This window comes from Typopeltis vanoorti, chromosome 24, assembly GCF_054136105.1.
Source record: "Typopeltis vanoorti isolate ZY-2024b chromosome 24, IOZ_Tvanoo_1.0, whole genome shotgun sequence".
In the NCBI taxonomy this organism is placed as follows: Eukaryota; Metazoa; Arthropoda; class Arachnida; order Uropygi; family Thelyphonidae; genus Typopeltis; species Typopeltis vanoorti.
In genome coordinates this window covers 18342706-18368394 of record NC_143572.1, presented here as the reverse complement: position 1 = coordinate 18368394, position 25689 = coordinate 18342706, and the positions used below count along the sequence as shown (strand labels likewise).

Here is a 25689-nt window from a genome sequence, read left to right as displayed (position 1 = left end):
TTCATATGGAGAGAATATAGAAAAAATTGTTATTTTTAATAGTGATATCATTATACTGATGAAACGGAAAGTGAGTTTTGAGTAGGATAAAAATGAATATTATATTAGAAAATACAGAAGCAAAATGTGTCAAAGTAGCTACAAAAAAAGTCTGGGTAGACTTTGATAATAATATAAAAAATAAATATCACGAAGGTGGCAAAATGTTCTTGAGGCTATTGAAAAAGCTTAGAAATGGAAGAAAAAGTACTGTAAAAGGAATAACAAACAATAAATGTAACATACAAATTGAAGACAAAGATATTTTGGAGGTTTAGAGAAATTACTTTTTGATAGTGATGAAATGGTAGTGATAGAATATATTCATGAGGAATTATAATGATAAAATAGGTAATGGTAGAATGTATTTCAATATTTGAGGTAGAAAAAGCCATCAGAAACATGGAATATGAGAGTAGATAGGAGAAGTTGAACTGCAAATAGGTAGCATTCTATAGGGTGTCCCAAAAGTCGCCATATAGGGGAAATGGGAAATTTTAGCTGAATGTACCTTTATTTACAAAATATTCATTACAAAATATTCTCTACGTATTGGCCACCTCTTTCTACACACACACACACACACACACAGTCTTCTCTCTCACTCATGTCGAACATGTTCCAAGATATCTGTTGTTATGCAAGTAATTGCATTTTGAATGTGTTTCTTTAAATAATCCATGTTTCTAATCTTTTCCTCGTACACCACAGCTTCTAACTGGCCCCACAAGTAAAAGTCGAGTTGGGAAAGATCGGGGGGTTTCTCAAGCCATCCCACAGCGACCAATCCACGAACATGGAAACTGTTGATCCAACCATTGCCGTACGTTGATACCATAATGAGGTGGTGCTCTGTCATGTTGGTAATAAGATGGAAACTCTCCATCTTCATATAAGAGAGACAGCATTATGTTATCCTGTAGCATGTTTAAATAAAGGTCAATAGTAAGATTTGTGTCAAAGAAAGCAGGTCCAACAATTCTGTTGCCCCACATCCTGCACCACACCATCACTTTTCCAGCACTACATTTTTGACAGACTCATCCAGTTTGGGTTGCTATCACTCCATTAACGTAGGATTTGGTGATTGACTTCTCCATTGACATAAAAATTGGCTTCATCAGTAAAGAGGATCTCGGCTGTGAAGTTTATATCTTTGCCCAGTTTCTGCAGCCCATTCACAAAATTCAAGCCTCTTTTCTGGGTCGTCTTCACTAAGATGGTGTAACATTTGCATTTTGTATGGATGCCATTTTTCATAACATGCTGGATACTCAATCTGCTGATACCAGTTTCTGCAGATAATTGTTGTATTTTTTTGCGGACTTCCTGCAAATGCAGTTTGCAGGTAGTCCTCAAATCGACAGTTTCACCTTCGTCGGTGGATAAGTTTTAAAAGAGGTATATAGTGAGTAGACATATCGATACAAAATTAATAACGGAAAATTCACGTACAAAGATTATTCAATAGTATAATTTTCGTCTGTGTGTCACAGGCATCTTCAGTACATTTTGAGCTCAAATTAAACAATAACTGACAATTCCAAAAAGCGCCACCTAAGTAGCTTGTGTAAGATAACTAAAAAGGTCAATAAATTTCCTAACAAAAAAAAAAAAAAAATGTACACAATAAAAAGTTAGGAAAGATTAGCTGATTTATAAAGTACTATCTCCCATAAAGGGGATAGACGTAAGCCATCGGATCGATCTGTTTAAGTTAGGAGAATGAAGTAAAGTTTCACATGTTTCTTTATAAAGGCATTCCATGAGGAACCAACTTTTGTGAAGGACTCTTGTCTTTCTCCATTGAACTCTATGTCTAGTGAAGATGGCATTCTTATATTGAATACTTTAAACCTGAAAATTCTGGACTTGCAGAACATGCCATCTTCACTAGACATAGAGTTCATTGGAGAAAGACAAGAGTCCTTCACAAAAGTTGGTTCCTCATGGAACGCCTTTATAAAGAAACATATGAAACTTTACTGCATTCTCCTAACTTAAACAGATCCGACGGTTACCTCTATCCCCTTTATGGGAGATAGCACTTTATAAATTAGCTAATCTTTCCTAACTTTTTATTGTGTACATTTTTTTTTTTTTTTTTTAGGAAATTTATTGACCTTTTTAGTTATCTTACACCAGCTACTTAGGTGGTGCTTTTTGGAATTGTCAGTTATTGTTTAATTTGAGCTTAAAATGTACTGAAGATGCCTGTGACACACAGACAAAAATTATACTATTAAATAATCTTTGTATGTGAGTTTTCCGTTATTAATTTCGTCAGTGGATGTCTGTGGACATCTGCTTCTCTGTTGATCCTCAACACTTTCAGTTTTCTTGAACTTCTCAATAAGTTTGGCAATAGCATCGTGTGTGATGTGCTTGCCATGTTTCCTGTTAAAGTCCATTGTAACCTTGTGACAGCTCCCCAAACCAGCCATGAGGATTATTTCAATATGCTCTTCTTTTGACAGCGGCATTCTTTTAGGGTATCTGAAAGTATAAAAAATATATAAATATTAAAAATATAAAATATAATATGAGTTTGTTAATTTTTCCTATGTATTGCAACTTTTGGAAACACTGTAGAATAAGTTACTCTGAACTTGTGTTCTCATATTTTATTGTTATCAAGTGTGTATGTGTGCCTGTTCCTTTGTCCCATTAACTGTGGGATATTCTTTTTTATGAGAATGATGATGAAGATTATACTTCTCTTAATTCAATCTTAATGAATATTTTATGCATGTTATTGCAACTCGTGTTCAATAACAAACCAGCCTTGTTGGGTCGCTCAGCAAATATTCAGAAATGACATTTGACAAGTGAAAAAGGACTTGTTTCTTGTTTACATTCACCACACCGGAAAATAACAAGGAAATGATTGGAGACAAATATAAAAACAGCATTTCGTGAAGGAAATCATAGAAGATTGTAATGAGCTGAATATTCTAGTGCAATCTTTAAGTATTTTAAGTGTGCTCAAAACATTTTATCTCTCAGTTTAATATTGGTCACATGCAAGGGTCTGTAATGCTTTCTGCACAAAATGAAACTCATGGCAACTAGGCACCACAATGACAGAATGCTTTGGGTTTCACCAGTGCAGCACCGTCAAATAGCTTGTAGACTAAATATCACTGATTTAAAAAAAAAAAAAAAACCTCTTATTCTTTGTTAATGGTTACTTAAACTTGAGAAAGCACATTGAGAACCCTAAAACATTTCTGCAACATAATTAATATGACTTTTTCCATCAAAATTAAATCATTAAAAGCCATGCTCATACTTCACAATCAGCATCTATGAAAACTCACCGAAGAAGGTGCATTTTCATTGAGATCACTGAAGTAATCCTTACTGGAATAGAAACATATTTCCTATTCCACTCTAAACTGTCGTTCCGCCAAAAGATGTACAGACAAAGAATCAAGCATTTCTAATGGTGTTCATTAAGAACTCCATTTTTCCTTTATCATTTATACAAAGCCTGAAACAGCTGCTCTGCTCTGAAGATAGAGACTACCAATTAAATATTAATTTGTTTTTTTACTTATACATATATTTACCTCATTTAATACAGAAATTATAAATGTATCCAGAGTATCCATTCAGGATTCAAACTATATCAGAATTATTATAACGATAACAGTTATTGCAATCTTACAGAGATAATTAGTGTTTTTCATGTTATTCAACTTCATCTAGCTATAACAGTTATTGCAATATACCAGATTATAGCTTCATCTAGCAATAAAAGTTATTGCAATCTTACAGAGATAATTAGTGAGTTTCGTGTTATTCAACTTCATCTAGCTATAACAGTTATTGCAATATACCAGATTATAGCTTCATCTAGCAATAACAGTTATTGCAATCTTACAGAGATAATTAGTGAGTTTCATGTTATCTACTAATTTAATAATGTTTTTTTGTTTTTCTATTACAGCTCATTTTCATCATTATCAGCATCTCTTAACTTAATGCATCTCAGTGCTACAACAGCAAAAAATCTGGAGCTATTCAAAAATCTTACGAATAACACAGAATATGGTACTCTGTTCTGGGTTATAAATCATACTGTTACAAAGTTTGGTGCCAGACTTTTACGATTATGGTTAGCAAGACCACTGACTGATATTGAGTAAGCATGAATTTTTTGCCTATTTATGTTAACAAAAATAACATGAAATAACAATAGCTGTAGCAACATTTTTCACATAAGATTGATCATTTATTTTTAGTCTTTTGAATTGCATTATAGTAAGTTATAAGTTTTGTTTTATGATTGCAAGTCCTTGTGAATGTCTATAAATTGAATTATCTGTGCTGTGGTTACATATATTCTACAGCTGTTTTAAGTATACTACATTGACTTTCATCAAGCAAAGATGAATATAATAATTTATATTTATATAACATATAAATTTTCAGTGTAATATTCTGAACTATTTACTTGCTAACCCTGTCTTTGATCTTAAACTTAATGTTTGCAGTCACTTCTAAAGCATAATGATAATTTTTTTTTGTGGAGTTTCAACAACTGATAGTTGCATATATTCTCTTTTTATCATAATTCATATTTATGTATTTATTTATTTCAAGAAAGACCTTATTTTTCAAAATAAGTAAAAATAAATAAACAATTAAAAACAATGATAACTAATTGAAAGTTTATTTTTCACTTGGTTAGAGTATAATAAATTTAGTTTAATCCTTTATCCAAGTGCGAGCAAACAAAGTTTGCACCTGAAAGTATCTTCAGGACTGGGATAAGGTGGTACAACACCAGGACACTCCTTGCAAAGGTGGAGCAAGCTACCAACACTCCTATCCCAGTATCTCCCATAATGCAAAACACATCTCCTTGCAGATATGTCTAATGTTATGCATTAATGGAAGGGCCACAACCCAGACTAGTTTCGACCTTTATTGAGATCTCTTCAGTGGGAGCCAGGCCCAAGTGGAGATACCAGGCAGAAGCATTAGCAGGTCATCTCTACCTATAGGAGTTGCCAAATGGTGTGCCACCTTTTCTAATAAATTACTCTGGATTTAGAGAAAGATGTTGAATTTAGTTTAATCCTTTATCCAAGTGTGAGCAAACAAAGTTTGCGCCCGAAAGTATCTTCAGGACTGGGATAAGGTGGTACAACACCAGGGCACTCCTTGCAAAGGTGGAGCAAGCTACCAACACTCCTATCTCAGTATCTCCCATAATGCAAAACACATCTCCTTGCGGATATGTCTAATGTTATGCATTAAGGGAAGGGCCACAACCCAGACTAGTTTCGACCTTTATTGAGGTAGAATGGGAGTTCATATCTCTTCATCATTGGCCTCTTTAGAGTCAAAAAAGTTGTGCTAAGAGTCAGCTTGATAGTGAGAGAGGAGGAGAAAGATAGAGTGGATAGTAGTAGATAGTTAAAAGAGGCCTCAGTCGATCTACTTGGCCTGGCTTAAATGCCAGCACCAAGCAGATCTCCGACATTATCTTCCTCCATCTGTTCTTTTCAGCTTTCCTCAGTCAGTCACCTCTTCAGATGACTGCCTGAGGAAAGTGGGGAAAAACAAATGAAAGAAGCAACACATGAAAAAGGAACTGGTAAATAACATTAAAACATACATATAATAATTTCTAAGACACAACCAAAGAAATAAACTAGGTGAATTTCGGAATTTCAAACTGAATGATCAGAAGAGAGGGGGAAGAGTCATCACCTGGTCTGGGTGATGTAGCCCACAAGGAGCTGCACTGCCTCGATGTAGGCCTTTGCAGCCCAGGTTCTCAGGGTACCCCCTCCTGTGGAATAGATAAATACCTTTTCATAGCAAAAATTCTAATCTGAAAGGTAAAGCGAATTTTTTTTTTTTTTTTTTTTTTTTTTTTTTTTTTTTTTTTTTTTTTTCCCCTTCAAGTCTGGCAGCTCAATACGACGAATCTACTGACTTGTCCGCCTGTTAAGCAAGACTTACATCCTCTTGCTTTCTGTTGTTGTGGGTTTTGAGGATGTGATCTGCTAACTTTTCTCCGCGGGAGTAGTTTAGCATTCCTAGGCCTCTGTACAATGCTGCTCCCGCGTCATCCTTTGCATCAATAAATTCTTCGATTTGTTCTGGAGTGATTTTGTCTATGTCTTCGACAAACATATCGCTCCACTCTGCACTTACCACTTTAGGCCCATTTTTCCCTGTGAGGATAAGTAGGATATCCCCGAATGTTTCTATTCCATTTTGTAAAACCTTTGCCTCCTCGGGGAAGTCTTTTAGCAGATGCGGTATCGGTGCATTGGCTTTTGCATAAGGGTACTTTGTGGGTTCTGCTGTTACCTTTCCAGGTTCAGCTATGCCCAGACTCCCTGGTTTTGGTTTTTTCACATTCCCTTCTTCAGGGCTGCCTGGCCTTTTTTGTGTGGTTTCTTCGCTATGAATTTCCATTTCTGCTGTTTCTTCTTCTGTTGTTTCTTCAACTACCGTGATAGGACCTTCCTGCTGTTGTTTCTGTTTATTTTCTGTGGCGGTGGTTTGGTCGTTGGCTGGCTCCTGGCTGCTTCTACCGTTTTGTCTGTCGGTTTCTCTGTTACTCCATTTTGCAATGTGGCAGTGTGATTCCTTGTTGCTGCCCTTTCGTGTGCAGCCTTCAGGATTGGGAAGTCGTTCTGCTCCATGCCACTGCTATTGTTTTCCGGTGTTGCAGTGTTGGGCGTAATAGTACCTCCCACTCTTTCTGCATGGTTTCTACTTGGACAGGTGTCCACTTTATGGTCTGTGTTTCCACATTTTAAGCAGGCCGACTGGCAATTCTCCAATCTATGGCCTGTTGTCAGGCAGTTACTGCATTTCATTTTCAGGCACTGAGCCCCGAGATGCGTGAGGGCACCACACTTAAAACATTGTCGCTTTACGCCAGTGTAGCTGACCATTACCCTGGCCAATCCTATCTTGACGAAATTCGGAATTTCTGCCTTCATCATGACAGAAAAGGTGACTTCACCTGACTTCCATTGAGGGAAGTCAGCGTCTGTGCCAATTTTTATATCACGCACGGCTCCCCATTTCGAGAAGACTTTAGTTATGATGTCAGTGTCTTCTTCGAGATATTCTAGTGGGAAGCAATCTATTCTTATTCTTTTGGCAAAACTTCCCACAACAAAAGGATGAAAAACTTTTCCCTGGCGCTCGACTCCTGTCAGTAATTTTTCTCTAGTTGCAACGTTAGTGCATACAACTTGAAACCTCTCCCCCCCCCCCCCCGTAAGGGGTAAAACCAGAAATGTTGTCTGCCCAAACATAGTTAATTATAGTCGTTGCAAACGTCCTCTTCTCAATATCAGCATCAATTTCAAACCCGAGGGTTCTTACCCTCGGTAAAACCGAAGACATTACATAAAGAAAGAAAGGAAGAAGACTTTCCAAGGATAGTCTATTCCTATAAAATAGCAGAATGCCGTGTATAGGCCTAAAAAACCCACAGAAAGAACAAAGAAATCTTACCAAGGCAGGACTTCAGTCAGAGCTCTCTTTTCGGTTCTCCTAAACTGTTGCTGGAATCCACTGGAACAGGTTCGAAGCAGGACTGGAACATGTAGCTCTCTCTCTCTCTCTCTCGGGGTCTGGTAACTGGCAACTTGAGGTCTCGTCAGTGGGAGCCAGGCCCAAGTGGAGATACCAGGCAGAAGCAGTAGCAGGTCATCTCTACCTATAGGAGTTGCCAAATAGTGTGCCATCTTTTTTAATAAATTACTCTGGATTTAGAGAAAGATTTTGAAAGTTTATTTTTCACTTGGTTAGAGTATAATAAATTTAGTTTAATCCTTTATCCAAGTGTGAGCAAACAAAGTTTGCACCTTACCCCAGTCCTGAAAGTATCTTCAGGACTGGGGTAAGGTGGTACAACACCAGGTCACTCCTATCTCAGTATCTCCCATAATGCAAAACACATCCCATAATACAAAACACATCTCCTTATGGGAGATACTGAGATAGGAGTGTTGGTAGCTTGCTCCACCTTTGCAAGGAGTGCCCTGGTGTTGTACCACCTTACCCCAATCCTGAAGATGCTTTCAGGCGCAAACTTTGTTTGCTCACACTTGGATAAAGGATTAAACTAAATTTATTATACTCTAACCAAGTGAAAAATAAACTTTCAATATCTTTCTCTAGATCCAGAGTAATTTATTAAAAAAGGTGGCACACCATTTGGCAACTTCTATAGGTAGAGATGACCTGCTAATGCTTCTGCCTGGTATCTTCACTTGGGCCTGACTCCCACTGAAGAGACCTCAATAAAGGTCGAAACTAGTCTGGGTTGTGGCCCTTCCCTTAATGCATAACATTAGACATATCTGCAAAGAGATGTGTTTTGCATTATGGGAGATACTGGGATAGGAGTGTTGGTAGCTTGCTCCACCTTTGCAAGGAGTGCCCTAGTGTTGTACCACCTTACCCCAGTCCTGAAGATACTTTCAGGCGCAAACTTTGTTTGCTCACACTTGGATAAAGGATTAAACTAAATTTATTATAATGATAACTAATAAAATCTTGCAATGCGTTTTTAACAATGCCACTTAACTCTCCATATTTAAGCCTACAAAAAAACACATCGGGCAATATTAATTTCATATTTTTTATTGAGAATATATAACATAGTTTCTTATTTTTTTTTATTTTTTAAATTACTAGCTCACTTCAGAGGGTTGCAAATAAAAATAAAATTAAAAAAAAAGGCAAAGTTGCCTTTTTCTATTTAAACTACAATTTATCAGCTCTTCCTTGTTAACCTGCCCATGTGAAACCTCCTGTTGTGCAATTATAACAAAATTTTATGAAAATTTTAAATCTCTCTAAATTGACTCCACTGGATGCTTCATTAACAGTGAAATATGAAGATGTTTTCTTTTCAACATGGGAAGAATTCAGCCTGCTGATATAATTTATAATACAGTAAGTATTGGGATTAAAAACCACTGTGTTCCAATTCTATTTGTTGTGATCAACCCCCTCAAAATATAGTTAAATATGGTGGAAAAAGATACAGCATTTTTTATATATAAAGTAAATATAGATGTGTGTGTGCATTTACAAGTTACACTCACCATAGCAAACTCATTCAGAAAGTACTGAAGAAGTGATAGCAACTTGGAAATAACTTTGAAATCAGTTCCAAAGAGAGAGATATACTAATTATTGGAGAAGATTGGAATGTGAAGATTGGAAAGGATAATGAAGGATTGGAAAGAATAATGGGCAAATATGGATATGGAAAAAGCATTGAAAGAGGAGAAGGAATGCTTGAATTTGGTTTGAAGCATGACGTGGTAATTTGCAACACACAATTCTAAAAAGACTGCAGCTAGTATACATGATGGTCACCTGTCCTCATAGTATCATGCTAGAACATGATACTCATAAGCAAGAGATGGGCCACATCATTTCAGGTGTTGACTATTTTAAGGAGCAAACATGGAATTGGGTTATAGCTTAGTGATTACCAATATCAAGTTGAAACTCAAATGAAGGCTCAGTTTCAGAGAGAAAGCAAGAAAATTACAGAGAAAGTGTGTAGAACTGAAATCCATTATGGAAAAGGAACTGGAGGATAGAAACAACAAAGTGAGTTGTTTCTATGATTACACCTCGAGAAAGTAATGGAACAAATTGTCCCTGAGACAGAAAAGTAAAAGAAGAGGTGGATCTCACAGGAGACATTAAAACTAATTCAAGAAAAAAGAGCATTAAAAATTAGGATATAGAGAGAGCAATCTCTTTGGAAATGGAAGAGCAGTATAGAGCAAGATGCAATGAAATAAAGAAAGTGGTTAGAAGAGACAAATGAAAAGGGCTTGAGTGAGGATATCAACAAATACTATGGTTAATACAGAACAAGAGAAGTACAGTGGAGCGCTACCCAGTGATCCAAATGCTGTGAAACTTTGTAACAATACGTTGTGTGTCATGTGGAAGCGATATCTGAGAAAAAAAAAAAGTAGTTCCAAAATTCACCACCAGGGAGGTGTAGTACATCATACATGATGTACTGAATGTAGATGTAGTAATTTTTCTGTTTGTAAGAAAGAGAAAAGCGACACAAGAATAAATGACACATTTTTATTCACTTCTGTTATATGTTCATGGACTGTACTGTTCAGTGTGCTGCCCTTCCAAGTATGCCACAAACTGCATCCATTGCACAGTGCATTCAACACCAGAATGCAGCTGGTTGAGACTGATGTTGTGCACATGCTATTGTTCAGTGCTGGCAAGTTATCGTGATCTTGCCAATCAGGGTTTATCATGATGATCCTGATAAACCCTGTCTTTGAGAAATTCCCAGAGCCAGAAGTCATGGAGGGGACAGATGAACTAAGTAGCCATGCAGTGGACACAGCTGATCAATCTGGCTTCCATGAAATGTTCTCGAAGAACCTCCTGTATGGATTGACTGATGTGTGGAGGGGTCTCTTCTTGCATGAAAATGATTGAATTTATGCACAGGCACTGCTGTAGCATAACAAAATTATTTATCATATTGCAATATATCTTGGCAGTAATTGAGTAAGTTACAGAACCTGACTGACAAAGCTGTAAACCTGCACTAAACAGTAGCTTTGGGTGAATGCAAAGAAATTTGCTGGATTGCATGCAGGTTTTGCATAGCCCTTACTTGGCAATTGTGGGTATTTGCAGCTCTGTTCAGGGGAGCCCATCTCCCCACAAAATCATCCTCAGCCATATAGCATTCATCTTCACTCAAACAAGGAATGTTAAAGTGAATGTTAGTGAACTTTCAAAATCTTGCAGGCACAACTCCTCTGTCAGAATTGCAGAATCTTCTGTAGAATTTCCAGATAGTTGTATAAGGCACATCCTTGAGTCTTGATATAGCATGTGCACTGCAGAATCCAGCACTGTTATTCATGGCCTGCTCCACAATGGCAATAACAACTTCACTTGTTGTGAACTGATTGGTTTATGACCTTTGCCAAGTGTAACTCCCAGTGATCCTGTTTCTTGAAAAAATGACCATTCATCTATCACAGAGCACATGGAGATAGTGGACCTTGTCAACATTCGTGGAGTGAGCAACAGCATTGCAATTGTTTAGGTAGTTCAGCTTCATGAGCAAAGCACATTGGGGCAAGGTTAGTTACACTGTACACAGCATTAACAACCAAAATGAAGGGAGAAATCTTGTTCATTTTTTAAAACCCTCCTGGTACTTGCCTAATTGTGTGATATGCAAATCTCATGCATTTGTTATTTACAACACCCCCTGGTGAATTTTTGAACTTTTTCTCCCCCTCGGACTTCCACATGAAATAATATATTCCTGCAAAGTTTTGCAGCATTTGGATCACTAGATGGTGTTCCACAAGTCCTTAAATAGGGATACTTTAATTTTGATCATCCTGTATATAAGATAATCAGAAACATCCACAAGAAATGAAGTCCAAAGCAGAGAACCATAAAAAATGAAAATAGTGAAATGTTGTTGAAAACAGAAGAAATGGGTCTTATATAATTGTATAGACTACAGAACAATTGAATGAATCTAATGAATAATGAATCATATTGCACTAAATATGAATATTACGGCTAATTGTGGAGAAAGCTCTACATAAAAATAAAAATGTTTATACCTGTTTTGTTGACTTTCAGAAAGCATTTGACAGTGTAGATCAGAAAGTGGAATGGGCTGTACTTATGAAGTCTACAGGCACCTGATATGTCTCTTGTTGAACATTAGTGACAGTCCAGAGGCTGCTGTGAGAAACTGTGGGGAAATTGGAAGATGGTTCCAGACAACAAGAGGCATGAGACAAGGAGACCCAATATTCCCAAGGTTCTTTATCATGCTTTTGGAAAGAACAATAGATGCCATAAAACAGGGGTCGGCAACTGGCAGCCCATGACCCAGATGTACATTTTTGGTGGCCCATAAAAGGTTGGCAGTACTTACATGACATCTGGCCCATATGTTGAATTATTTAAATAATACATTTTATAATATGAATAATAAATGAAACAATTTTATACCTATACTTTGTGATATCGCCATGCAACTTTGCAAATCAACCGTGTGAGTCATCATGAGTGGAGATAACAAAAGTGACTTCATCCCACGACAACCAAGATTTTGGTGCACTTTTGCAGTCGTATTCCCTGATCAGTCTTTTAATATAATTCAATTTTATTAAATTCAATTCAATAACATCAACTATTATTTTCAGAGGATATATATATATATATATATATATATTTGTTAAAAAAATTTCAAAAATGAGTTCAAGAAAACGTAAAATTACAGATGAAGGAAGTGTAATGTTATGTGTGTTATTTACTTATATATTTATATTGTGTTGTCTCTTTTCTAATTCTTTTATAGCTTTATTCTAATTAGCTGCACGCTTTCTCTCGTAACCTTATTCACTTACTCTACTGCATATTATGTTTATCCACCTTCCGTATTTATTAGTCGTATGCCTATGAACACTGAAAAATTTATTTGTAAGACTGTACCATCAGTATATCAAATATTCGGCATAAGACTCAATAAAACTTCTGGTAGATCTCTCTCTCTCTCTTACTAGCATAAATTCCTTCAACAAAGTTTACATAAACAGTCATGGTTCGTAAGTAACTAAACTGCGCTTTTATTGCCTTAAATGTTTCCTGCTCACAAGTCCGATTTATTTAGGAACAGTGCAGTTGAAAAATAAAGGATCAGGCAGCACTCTTTTAACAAATAATTAAAACACATTTATTTGCATTAATATGAAATATACATGAATCAAACGACAGGGAAATTGCTTTCCCTACCCATCTATAAAATCTTTAGCACAAAATTAGAACCCTTTCACTTCAACACTAAATAATCTCTTGAACTCTAAAACTTATTTACTCTCTGCTTACAAATTCAACTTATTAAACTTCTAGTTTACTAGCAAAGAGGTTAGCTAACTCTCTGTTAAGTTATTTTTACAAATTCGATATCAACTTCTAACATGCCAATTGACTCTCTTATGGACACTTCTTATTACTATTAAACTAATTCTTAACAGTCCATATACATCATATCTCCTAGATTATAAGAGAAAATATACAAAAGGACGTAACTTATAGAGGCTCTGTATTTTTGCTAAAGTCCTTATGGCTTTTCTTTCATCTCGAGTTTGCAGACGTTGGGATATTAGCAGGCTTTTGGACTGCAATCTGCGGTACTCGAATATCACATACAAGAGGTTCCAGCATACAGGCAAATTCTCCTCCAGATCCTTACTTCGGGAACTTCTGCTTCTAATTGCCGCCACTTCTGCTACTTATTGCCGATGACTGATCTGGCTCTCTTTGGTAACAGCGCTTCACCTTTTGCTCTCTCGGCACCTGGATCTCGGCTCTCCTCTTTAGTAACTGGGGTCTTGCCTCACCTCTTTTCTCTGCCACCACTGCTCTGGTTCGGACTCCGCTTATGGTCTGCAGCTCACCTCTGCTCTGGTTCTGACTTCTGATGACTCTTTGCTGACAACTGGAAGCCCTTTATGCTCGGCTCAGTCCCCTTTTATTTTGCAATCTTGGGTCCTTGCACTAAGGGTAGTAAACCCCAAAGAATTCAGCATGACTCTTTCATCTTCTTTTAAGTTCAACCTGCTCTTTGTTCTCCTCCATGTATTCTTTTGATCGTATTTTGCCAGGCAGCTGAAACTTGTCTCTAAAACTAGCGGCCCTCTTTGATACTTTGCTTCTCCTTTTGGATCGTGGAAACTTCTCTAAACCTAGTGGCACTCTTAGATACTAATAAAGGTGTTATGCGCAGAGCTTGTAAGCACTTTCTCTTACACAAAACTACTTTCCTGCACACATATGGCAAATCATTGCCTTTGTTTTTTTATGTTAAAACAGTAAATACATTTACTTCCCATAGGGTTAACCACATTAATATTTAGCAAAATTATACATAGAAACAAACAAGGTTATTTACAGTTCTCATGGAACTTGACCTATGTAAAAATCGATGTAAAGCGCTTTGATATTTTTAAGCTACAATCGAGTTTTACAGAAGAAGGTTTAATGATGAAGGGAACAGCAAGTAGTACTTTATTGAAAATGGGGGTAAGCCCCTTTTGTCTTATTTGTCATAAAAGTGTTGCTGTCATGAAAGAATATAATATCAGGCGTCATTACGAGAATGCCATACTTTACATACTTTAAATATTTCTGTGTTTTTTAAGATTGATATAATAAAAATTGATAACTTAAGTATTTTTTTCACTCATTATTTTCTGTTAATTAAATACTTTCGGCCTGATTATTAAAAATAAAAGTTGAATGTGACCCGCAAGTCTGAAAAGGTTGCCGGCTCATGCCATAAAGGATAATATAAGAAGAATTTCAATTCAAGGTATGAAAATAAACAATTTATGATTTGCATATGATATAGTCATTGAAAAAGATGAAGAGGAACTAGAAAGAACAGTGCTGAAGTTAAGTGAAGAAGGAAATATATATATAATGAACATTGAGAAAAGAATGATGTTTGGAGAGAAGAGGATGAAAAAGTAATAATGGTCAACAGACAAGAGCTAGAAGAAGTTAGGAACTTCATATACCAAGAGCAACATGACACATGATTTAAACTATAAAAAAAAAGAGATAAGATGATCGTTAACAATAAGTTAAACAGCAGGGCCTAAGAACAGAACCCTACAGCCCAGCACAGCACTGATTACCTTTCTTCTCTGGAACATCTCCCACACCACACCAATTTCCTGCTATTGTTCAGACCCACTCTCCAGTCTATCTAACCAATCAGTTATCCATTCTTCCTCAGCTTGTACGAGGGCTGTTTGATAAGTCTGTGCAAAGTCTAAGAGATGGCACCATCAGTACGTATCGAGGTTATTTTTAGTTGCTGGCAACTGTTGGAGGATCACACACATACTAAGTTTCAGTCAGATAGATTTATTACTCTGTGTTTGGCATTCATTTGAATCGATCAAGTGCTGTGATTTGTGAAAAATGGATGAGAAAAAATTTTGTGTAGTGATTAAACATTACTTTTTGAAAGGCAAAACGGCTCTGGAAACCAAAGCTAAGCTTGATAAACATTATGGTGTGTCTGCACCCTTGATTAGAATGGTTTATAAGTGGTTTAGTAACTTTCGAAGTGGCCATATGAGCATAAGTGACGCTGAACATTCTGGACACCCTGTTGAGATCACTACTCCAAAAATTATTGAAAAAATCCATGATATGGTGATGGATGATAGAAGAGTGAAGGCGTGTGAAATTGCTAAGGCTGTGGGCATCTCAAATGACTGCATGCATAATATTTTACATGATTTACACTATCCGCAAGATGGGCGCAGCGTTTGCTCACACTGGATCAAAAAGCATCAGCGTGTGAACTGTTGCATGGACAGCTTGAGGCTGTTTTAACGGAATCCAGAGGAATTTTTGCATCATTTCGTAAAAATAGATGAAACACAGATTCATCACTACCAGCCTAAGACCAAGGAACAGTCAAAACAATGGGTTGCAAGTGGGGAATCTGCACCAAAGAAAGCGAAAACCATTCCTTCATCAGGAAAGGTTATGGCCACCGTCTTCTGGGATGATCATGGCATAATCTTCATAGACTTCTTGGAAAACGGCAAAACAATTACCAGAGTGTATTATGCATCTTTGCTGGATCATTTAAATAATGAAATAAAAGAAAAACCACACTTGGTGAAAAAGAAGATTCATTTTCACCACGACAATGCACCCGCTCACTCTTCTGCAATTGTCACCCCAAAATTGTTGTTCACTTTACACTATGAACTTTTGCATCCCCCCCCCCCCACACACACACACATACGCTCTAGATTTGGCTCCCTTGGACTACTATCTTTCTCCAAACATGAAAAAATGGCTGACAGGAAAGAGATTTTCATCAAACGATGAGGTGGTTGCCAAAACAACTGCCTATTCCAACTGAAGAGTTGGACAAATCATACTGTATGGACGGGATCAAAAAATTCGAGCATTGTTGGACTAAGTGTATAAACTTCAAAACAGACTAAGTTGAAAACTAAAAAAATGTTTGTCCCAAAAAAATGTTTTTTTAATTTTTGCACGGACTTTTCGAACAACCCTCGTATAGCTACTTTTCATCTAGCAACTCTCAAAAATGCCTTTGTCAAGTCCAAAAATATCACCGAGTATGGAATCTTCCTTATCCAACACATTTGTCACCTTGTTATAAATGTAATTAGATAACTAAAGCAAGACCTATCCTTCACAAATCCTTGCTGACCACCATAGAGAATCCTATGTTCATGAACCCAATCATATATTTCCTCCCTAACTACCCTCTTCAATATCTTAATTACCACTGCCAATATACAGACAAGTCTATAATTGGAAAATTCTTCCTTAAAACCATGCAGTGGTAATATTTTGATTTTTATTTGCTCCTTAGAAACTGTTCCACTGCAAGACTCATTAAACAACTAGGTCAGGAATAGTAGTGCTGATGGTTTTGCACATTCCCAAAAAATGCATGTTGATATGTCCATTCCCTCAGCCTTAATAACATTTGGCCCAGTCAACTAATATACCCCTAATATTTTCATCTCTAATTCCTCTATCATTTGTCTTTTTTTTCCCTATATACATCATCATTTTAACCAGCATAATATATACTGTTAAAAATGCTCATTAAATATCCACCTTTGATAGTTTTGTCATTGGAATCATCGTATGACAGAAATCATCAATTTCATACTATTTTAGTACTACCAATGGGCACTAAATGAGTGGAATATACTGGAAGAGACAGTGTATTGAACATCACCAGTCTGTTTAGTGGTCGAATGGTAGAGGAATTATCTTCTGTAAACTTGCAAAAGATGAAATAAGCTTTATTTTAAGATTATTTTGTTACTTAGTATTGGGTTGGCAAATAAGTTTGTTTGGTTTTTCAGAGTGGAATGAAACACATTTTATTTAATATATATAATACATACTAGTCAGTTATATATTGACCCTCTTTATTAATGACCTCTTGCCATCTGTCCACCGACTTCATTATGCCACGTTCATAAAACTCCTGAGGTTTACTGGCAAAAAAACTGATCCAGGTGTCTTTTGACAGCATCCTCATTAGCGAAGATTTTTCCGTTCAGAGAATTCTGCAACGATCGGAATAAGTGGTAATCGGAAGATGCCAGGTCCGGTGAATACGGAGGATGTGGCAAAACATCCCAACGTAACAATTTATTCCGAGTTGTCAATGATGTGTGGGGTCTGCCGTTGTCATAGTGAAAGACAATTCCTTTCCAATTTGCCAATTCAGGACGTTTTGTGCTAATTGCACGGGCCAGTCATGTTAACTGTGAGCAATAGACAGTTGAATGAATCGTTCTGCCTGATGGTAACACCACGTAATGGACAACACCTTTATAATCCCACCACACACAGAGAGCATGATCTTCTTTGGGTGCAATCCTGCTTTTGAGGTTGTTTATGGCAGTTTGCTCTTGTGCCCCATGATCTTTTACGTACCATGTTATCTTACACTACCCATTTTTCATCTTCCGTAATCATCTGCTTCAAAAATGGGTCGTTTTCTTGGCGATGTCGCAGCGAATCACAGATGGACATGCGAGCGGTCATGTTGGCCTCAGTCAATTCATGTGGTACCCAAACATTGAATTTTGAAACATATCCCAGCTTGTGCAAATGGTTTTCAACGCTTGTATGGGATATATTCAGTATTGCAGCAATCTCCTTCACCGTTTGTGATGGATTTTTGTCGACGATATCCTTTACAACACTCGAATCAACTTTGGTCGGGCAACCGGTGTGGGACGCATCACTGACGTCGAAATCTCCAGAACAGAATTTGGCAAACCACTTTTGGCATACGCGTTCTGTTAAGGCACCATCCCCATATATGCTGCATATTTTTTAATGGGTCTCTGCAGCTCGTTTGCCTTTTTTTGAAATAAAAAAGCAAAATATGCTGGTAATGTACATTATTTCCTTCCATTGCTAATATGTTACACATATGCAACTGAAGTAGGCTGAATGAAAATTCACTGAAAGGTTATGTGTGAAATGTCGCCTTTCAACTGCACAATAGCGTTGCACGGTAGCTCAACAATAACAACAGGTGAAGCAGTGTAAACTTGTACTAAGGCATAAACAGAATGAACTTATTTGCCAACCCAATACATAAATAAATAAACACTGTAGGTTTAAATAATTCATTCTAGAGCATTGGTTCCCAACCGGTGGTAACCGTACCCCTGTGGGTATGTGCTGGGCCGTTCAGGGGGTACATGAAAAATAATCGGTAATGGGAGAAAAAACAAGTAAAGTAAACAAAATACAAAACATTAGTTGTGGAACAATAAATGCCAGTATTTAAAAACAGCTATTTTAAAATCAAGGGGTACAATTTATGGAAATGGGTTTAAAAGGGGTACGCAAGTGGAAAAAAGGTTGGGAACCACTATTCTAGAGCACAATATCTCATTACTTAATAAATAAATACACAACATAGGATCAAATATTTCATTCTAGAGCATGATTTAAAACTATGTTTCAGAATTCTATGTTAAACCAAGCATAAGAATAGGATTCTATTCAATTTGGCATAAATTTTTATGACAGATGCTGCGCTCTGATATTTTTTGAAAATAATAAATATTGAAACTGGTAATTTAATATTATGATATCTGATACATGGAATATAATATGTCATTGTAACTTCATTTGAAGTTCTATATGCTTCACATTGTTTGCTTTAATTTGCATTTAAAAAAAAATTTTTTTTTTAGTAAACAACTGCTTTTATTTTCAGGCAGATCAATGAGCGTTTTGAAATAATAACAGAAATTATCAATTCAGAATCATCTGTTTTCAGCAGTTTGAAAAATCTTTTGAACAAATTGCCTGATTTGGAACAAGGACTTTGTGCAGCTCTGTATCAAAGGGTAATGTGCTTCAGCTATTTATCACATTTAGTGCAAATTGCAAAATATACACAAAGTTTGTTTTGGATATTGATAATTGTGATGAGTTACTTAAATAAACAGGATGGCCTTCATGGCCCTACAGTTTTGTCATTGAAAGACTACTTGATAAGAGGAATCACCCAGTCTTTTAAAACAATACTCAGATAGGTTAAGCAGAAGTGACAGAGTTTCTCTCTCTCTCTCTTGCTCTCTTTTGTCAAAACATATCTGAAAACGAAATTTATCCCTTAATTTTATTAGGTTCTATCTTTTTTTTAATATTCCCACATATCTGTGCTGTTCTTCAAGAGGTATTGGGAGAGAGAGAGAGCGATAAGCTGAAAATCAAAATTTAATACTGGGTGTAACCATTACATACTTTAATGACTGCATTATATTGAGGTTATATTGTGATGGTCAGCGTAATTTAATGTGCTTGTAAAATTTGTAATTTTTCCTTAGAAAATTAGAGTTTTATAGTATATTAGAGTAGATTTTTGTGTTTTTACAGTATTTAGTGTCTTTATAACATATTTTTATTGTAACATTTTAATAATAAGTATGAAATGCTGACAAGAACAGTGAAGTAGTGAACAACAAGATTTTCTCCACTAAAGAAGATATTAAAGAGAATATTGAAAATAATTTGACCTCTGAGATCACTTAGCCAAAGGAGATTATTAGACAGATGATGAGGAAACTACAGAAAGTCGAGGGGGCATTTAGAGGACACAGGGAGACACATTTACAGGACACAGTAGCTTTGGTTAATATATTGGGACCTCTTGTTGGAATAAAAAAAGTTCAGCAGCAAAATGGAAAACAAAGCATGGAATAAGGTAAGTTAGTGCATGATAACAAAAATCTGGTAAGTAAAGTTGATTATAAAAAAACAAAGATGTTATTTGGTATGGTGATTCTATCACCATACCAAATAACATCCTCCCATACTCCCAGACCTCCTCCCATAATGTATAACAGCATACATCTCCTAGGAGATGTGTTTTACATTATGGGGAAATACTAAGGACAGTGATCGGAGCTTTACACCATCTTTACTATGAGTTGCCCAAGCATGTACTACTAGGTGTTGGCTTATGCTTGGACTTGCCGAATCTTTATATAGTTTCTATATTTGACATGAAACTCTTAGATTTCCTATCTTAGAGTTTCTTATTTGGCTAAGAAATAATGTTGGATTCAATATCCACTTCATTTTGAATAATTTTTGCATCGCTGAAGTGAAGCCTGTTGGCTCTTTATCTCAGTTATTTATTGGTGCACCTCTTAGCAACTCGTATAGTAAAGAAATAACCTCCATATTGCTGCAACCTCAGTATTTACATCTGGGTCTACCTACTCACTGATGAGACCTGAATAAAGGTCGAAACCAGTCTGGGTAGTGACCTCCTCCCATAATAATGTATAACAGCATACATCTCCTAGGAGATGTGTTTTACATTACGGGAAAATACTAAGGACAGTGATCGGAACTTACTCCACCTTTACTACAATTGCTCCAGTATGTAATACCAGGTGTTTGCTTATGCTTGGACTCACTAAAATCTAATGAAAATCTAAGAGTTTCATATTCAGCATGAAACTCTTAGATTTCCTATCTTAGTATTTCTTATTTGGCTAAGAAATAATGTTGGATTCAATATCCACTTAATTTTGAATACATTATACATGTCTGTAAGGATATGTACTTTGCATTATAGGATACCAAGGCAAGTAATGTGAAGTCATTAACCTCTATATACAAGTGAAGTTACCAGTTGTGAAGTTACTTCACATGCAAACTTTGTTTGCTTACATTTGAATAAAAGATTAAACCAATTAAACCATCTTTAATTTACAATATATTGATATGTGAAAATGTGTTTTCAGTTTGGGTCTAGAATTAAATAATGTGCTTATTTTTCTCAGTGGTTGGCTAGAAATATGCCCAATGGTGGTATGGAATTAACTTAATGCTTTGTGTGTGGTATTACCTGATTATCTTAATTTAAGAACTTACTTTTTTTTTTTTTTTTTTTTTTTTTTTTGAGATTTCTGTAGTTAGGTTGAAATCATTGCAAATTCTAGTATAAAGACCATATAATTCTAAGAAAAAATTCATTGGTTTCACACTTCTCTACTATTTTGTATATTACCTTTTAAACACTTCTTTGGAGAGTCTCTTAGATAACAGTTAAATGACAAGGGATCTTTACTGTATCAAAGCTTAATCAACAGTGAAAACTGGTTTAACAGTAGATGTTATGATCCATCTATGGCATTTCTGTTTTTCTTCCATAGTACAGGACAAGCTTCATTGGCACATGATAAACTAACCTGGATTTATGTCTTTTTCTTCTTCTGTCACATCTTTAAACATATTTGGACATGTGAATGTCTCTGGATTTGTCCTACATAATATATGGTGTTTGAACAATGGGCTTTATAGACCCTAGTTTTTTTAAGGGATGGGTAATGGAATTTAGGGGGATGTAGAAATCGTAAGATTTTGCATAATGTAATAAAAGCTACTTGTATATCTTGTTATCAAAGAATATCAGAAATTGGGAAGATTACTAGAATACTCAGCAAACTTAATATGTATTTAGACAGCAGCTATATTACTATGAACAAAATGATCAGCCAAGAATCTTTCAAAAATGGTATTCAGAGCTTTCCAGAAATTACAGTACATTGCAACAACAGTGTCAGTAGCAGCATCATAGTTATAAAAGCATACAAAGGCAATGCCACAGTAGTTATAGATGTTGATGGTTGACATGCAAGACCAATAATTTGATCAAATCAAAAAATGACTTATTTCCAAACTTCTGTTAGTTCAAAGAATTTATTGGCCCCTGAAGATACAAAAGTAGAAATAACTTTGAATATCTTTGTTACCTATTAGATGTTATTAATTCACTGACCATTAATCACTCCAAATGTCTTTCAGAGCTGTAGCGTCATACATTGGAAAAACAATCCTTTAAAAATAATAGTTCACATTTCATTGAAAAATAAAAAAATAATAAAAAATAAGACAATTAATGATAGAACCACTGGACTTTTAGTAAGCCTAGATATTACAAATCTGTTTATAAATATCTCCTTTGTGAACACATCTTTTTCTGGTTTACAAAGTCATGAAAGCCTTTTTCCACTACCACCAACTGTTCAGATATTACATAAAAACACATTCTTCTAGTTTCAAGAAAAATAGTATAAACAAAAACAGTCTTGCTGTGGGCTTACCTTTGTCTCTGCTTCTAGCTAGTTTTTTTTTTTTTTTTTTTCATGAAATCATTTGAAAAATGCAATTTAAAATTACTGTCATAAACCCAAAATTTGGTTACATAATCAGGTGATATATTCCTTTTCTGACTAGCTTCAGTGGAACAACTAAAAGAATTCACAAAACACCTGAAATACTTACATCCAATTATACATTTCACTCATGAACTTGAAAATATTTCTGGACATACTTCTAGAGGTCTCCAAAGAAAACAAGTTTAGTTCTCTTAGAAATATAGTATACAGAAAACTTGACCACACTAGAAGATACCACATGTCTCATCTCACCACCAACCAGCACAAAAAATAGAAATAATTAAAATGCTGAGGTACAATATCTCTTGCAATATAGAGAAGAGGAATTCAAGAACATAATTACCACACCCACATCATATCTTGGAATGGATATTGGTACAAGATAATCAACAAGCTCCTCCATTCTCCCCCCCCCCCCAGACAATGACAAATAGCAAGAATACAAAGGTGCAGTAATCCTTCCTTATATCCAACATGCAATGGACCAAATTTCTGAAATACTCCAACATGACATGAAAAGTAGTTTTCATCATACCATACAAGATCTCAGGATTTTTACATCCTCCTAAACAACCTTATCCATATCTTGAAAAACCAGGGGTTTGTAAAAAAATTCATTGTTTATGTATATTAGGACAGTCAGAGAGGGACATTTTCAGAACATGTTAAAGATGTGGTAAACAAGAGAAAAACCTAAATCCAGATTAATCTATCATACTACTAGTGAAGGTCATTCTGTACTGTGGCTGAAAGCAGAAATTCCATACGTGGACTATAACTGCTTTGTTAGGAAAATTCAATGAAGTTTCAGAAATGCTATGAACACCTACTCAGTGCAACAAAAATCATGGCATTATGCTATAACAAGTCTGGTCATCAAGAATATCAAGCACACAGACCTTAAATGTAATGCACATTATAATTTGAAACATGATAATTCTAGTTAGTATTATGTAATCATACATCCATTGTTAAACAAGTTTTCATCTGTCAATTCCATTACAGTTTTGATATAATAATCATCTTTTATCATTTAACTGATAACTCAAGAAGAAATGCACAACAACAACAGAAAAGTAAAGGCAATTAGTAGAGAGAGAGAGAGTGAAACTAAGAAAGAAGTTTATTTTGCAAATGTGTGGTCTTTAAACTACAGCTCTGTTTTTTTTTTTTTTTTTTTTTTTTTTTTTTTTTTGTCAGAGTCAATTTCTCATATTATTTTCAAACATGTATAAATCCTTAGTACCACAAGTACCACAATAGATGTAATGGTATAGTTTTATTATTCTGTTTTTGTGATAGGGACAAGCTCTCCAGATTCAAATCTGTCTATCTTAAGAATAAAGGTTACTTTTATTTCCACAAAGACAGCAGTGTTTGCAATGAGGACAATGCAGCAGATATCTGAAGAGTAATGGAAGTTTTTCGAGTCTTCAAGCTGTTGTTAGATTTGTCCAAAGAAAATTAGCTCTTTTATTAAATTCACTGAAGTCAGCAGGCCTAGTTGTGGTCAATAATAGAATTTTTCTTCAACTCATCCATCCTTTAGGGTAAAGTCTCCCAATTAGAAGTACAGTGTTGTGTTCCTATTTATGATTATTAAACTTTTCCTTTTCTCCTTTCAAGTGAATCTCTATATTTTCTTTAATCAAAACTTAACTATGCACGGGATATTACAAAATTCAAATATTTAAGCTTTTTCTCCCCTTAGTGTCCCTAATATTTATATTATACTGCACCTTTCAGGACATTTAGTTTAAGATATATAATTTGAAAACAAGGAGCAAAATGCAAAAATATATCTGAGCGTGAAAGTATTAAGCAGTCGTGACCCTCTATCTCGTAACTTAACACATTAATTTCCCATGTGATTAGGTTCGTACGTTTTTCAAGTGGTGTATTAGGCAGCAATTTCAGACAACTGTATTATTAGTGAACAAAAGTTTATTAAAAATCTCAAACATGGTACAATTCAATTTCAATTATATAAAACACAATTCAATACTAAGAACAAAAATTACACAAGCAAAATACAAGTATTAGGGCAAAATCCTATATGGGAATTCGCGATCATGCCGTCATAACAGACTTTATACATATAAATATACACATATAATCCTGGAACAAATTAACACTTTACTTAACCTTATACTAGTCAGAATGCTCTATATTGCTATAATACCATGGACATTGATGTTTATTTTCAGTTTACCTTATCTAACTTACAAAACAAAACAATATAGGTTAAACTATCCTTTCACTATACCCATACATACATTTGACCTTTAAGACACTCTCATATGAGATACCATGTGCATACATAAATCTCTAGCACATGAATGCTTATCAAATAATATAAACTAGCTTACTCTCATTCTACTCTGATTTGTACTAAAGTCCTAGTATATCTTCGACTGTCCAGTAATCAACAATGATTGCAGCTATATGCGATTTCAATTGATACAAGATTTTTCAGTACCTTTCTAGGATGAACCCTGGTTTTCACGATCTATACCTTTCGTGCTTGAATTAAGGACACACACAGGATCTTCTATTCTATCACTATGGAACTCATCACATGGGCGCGGACTTCTGTATGAATCTTCTTTCCCTCAATACAAGTACTAGATGGTGAGATACATAGACAATTCCGTCCTTCTTTTTGGCATTCCTCGTCTCTTGCAATAGGATTACAAGATTGAATTCCCACACACTTTGTTTCCTTGTTGTGTCGGACGGAGATAACTCCTGCGCCGTCACTCAGGAAAACCCGTGTTACCTATACGAAAATTTCGTGAAGAAACTCTGTGGAAAAAAAGCCTGGGGGGTGGGGGAGGAGCTCCTAACCCTTTTATCTGCATGGCCCCTATCGGCACCTTCTTCAATCCCCCCCCCACTGGAGTCGATCTCATTCACCAATTAAAGTCGTGTTTTTATTGCCCAAAACATGCTACGGTCCCTTGCACGTGACTCTCACGTGACGACGTCTCACTTCGGGAGTTGACCTTGAGCGATCGTCATTTGTTTTAAGCTAGCCTCTATACTAAATTAATTCCCTTTTTAGAATTTACTTGAATATTTTAATCTTCTTTTTTCAAGTGTTAAACTAGCCTCTCACATACGAATTCTTATCTCTAAAATCTTCTTTGTCTTACTTAACCTATTTTTTTTCCATATCCTTTTTTTTTTGTAATAAGAATCCCTTTTTTATTATTTAGTTAAACAAACAATTTCTGCTATAATTAATTTTCTTGGATGCAAGCATATTTTCTGTCTTTAAATATCTTGTATTCGCTACTTACATAGGATTTTATTTTTT

General features: G+C 35.6%; 1 protein-coding gene across 1 annotated transcript in view; it reads left to right on the top strand.

The window, feature by feature from the left end:
- The window catches only part of LOC150092964 (DNA mismatch repair protein Msh3-like), a 209898-nt gene that overhangs the window by 71163 nt on the left and 113046 nt on the right, over positions 1-25689 (top strand). Inside the window, exons 8-9 of the mRNA XM_090414114.1 lie at positions 3992-4186; positions 18890-19022. Coding sequence (XP_090270240.1) covers positions 3992-4186; positions 18890-19022 — 328 coding nt within the window. The remainder of the gene's footprint in view (positions 1-3991; positions 4187-18889; positions 19023-25689) is intronic.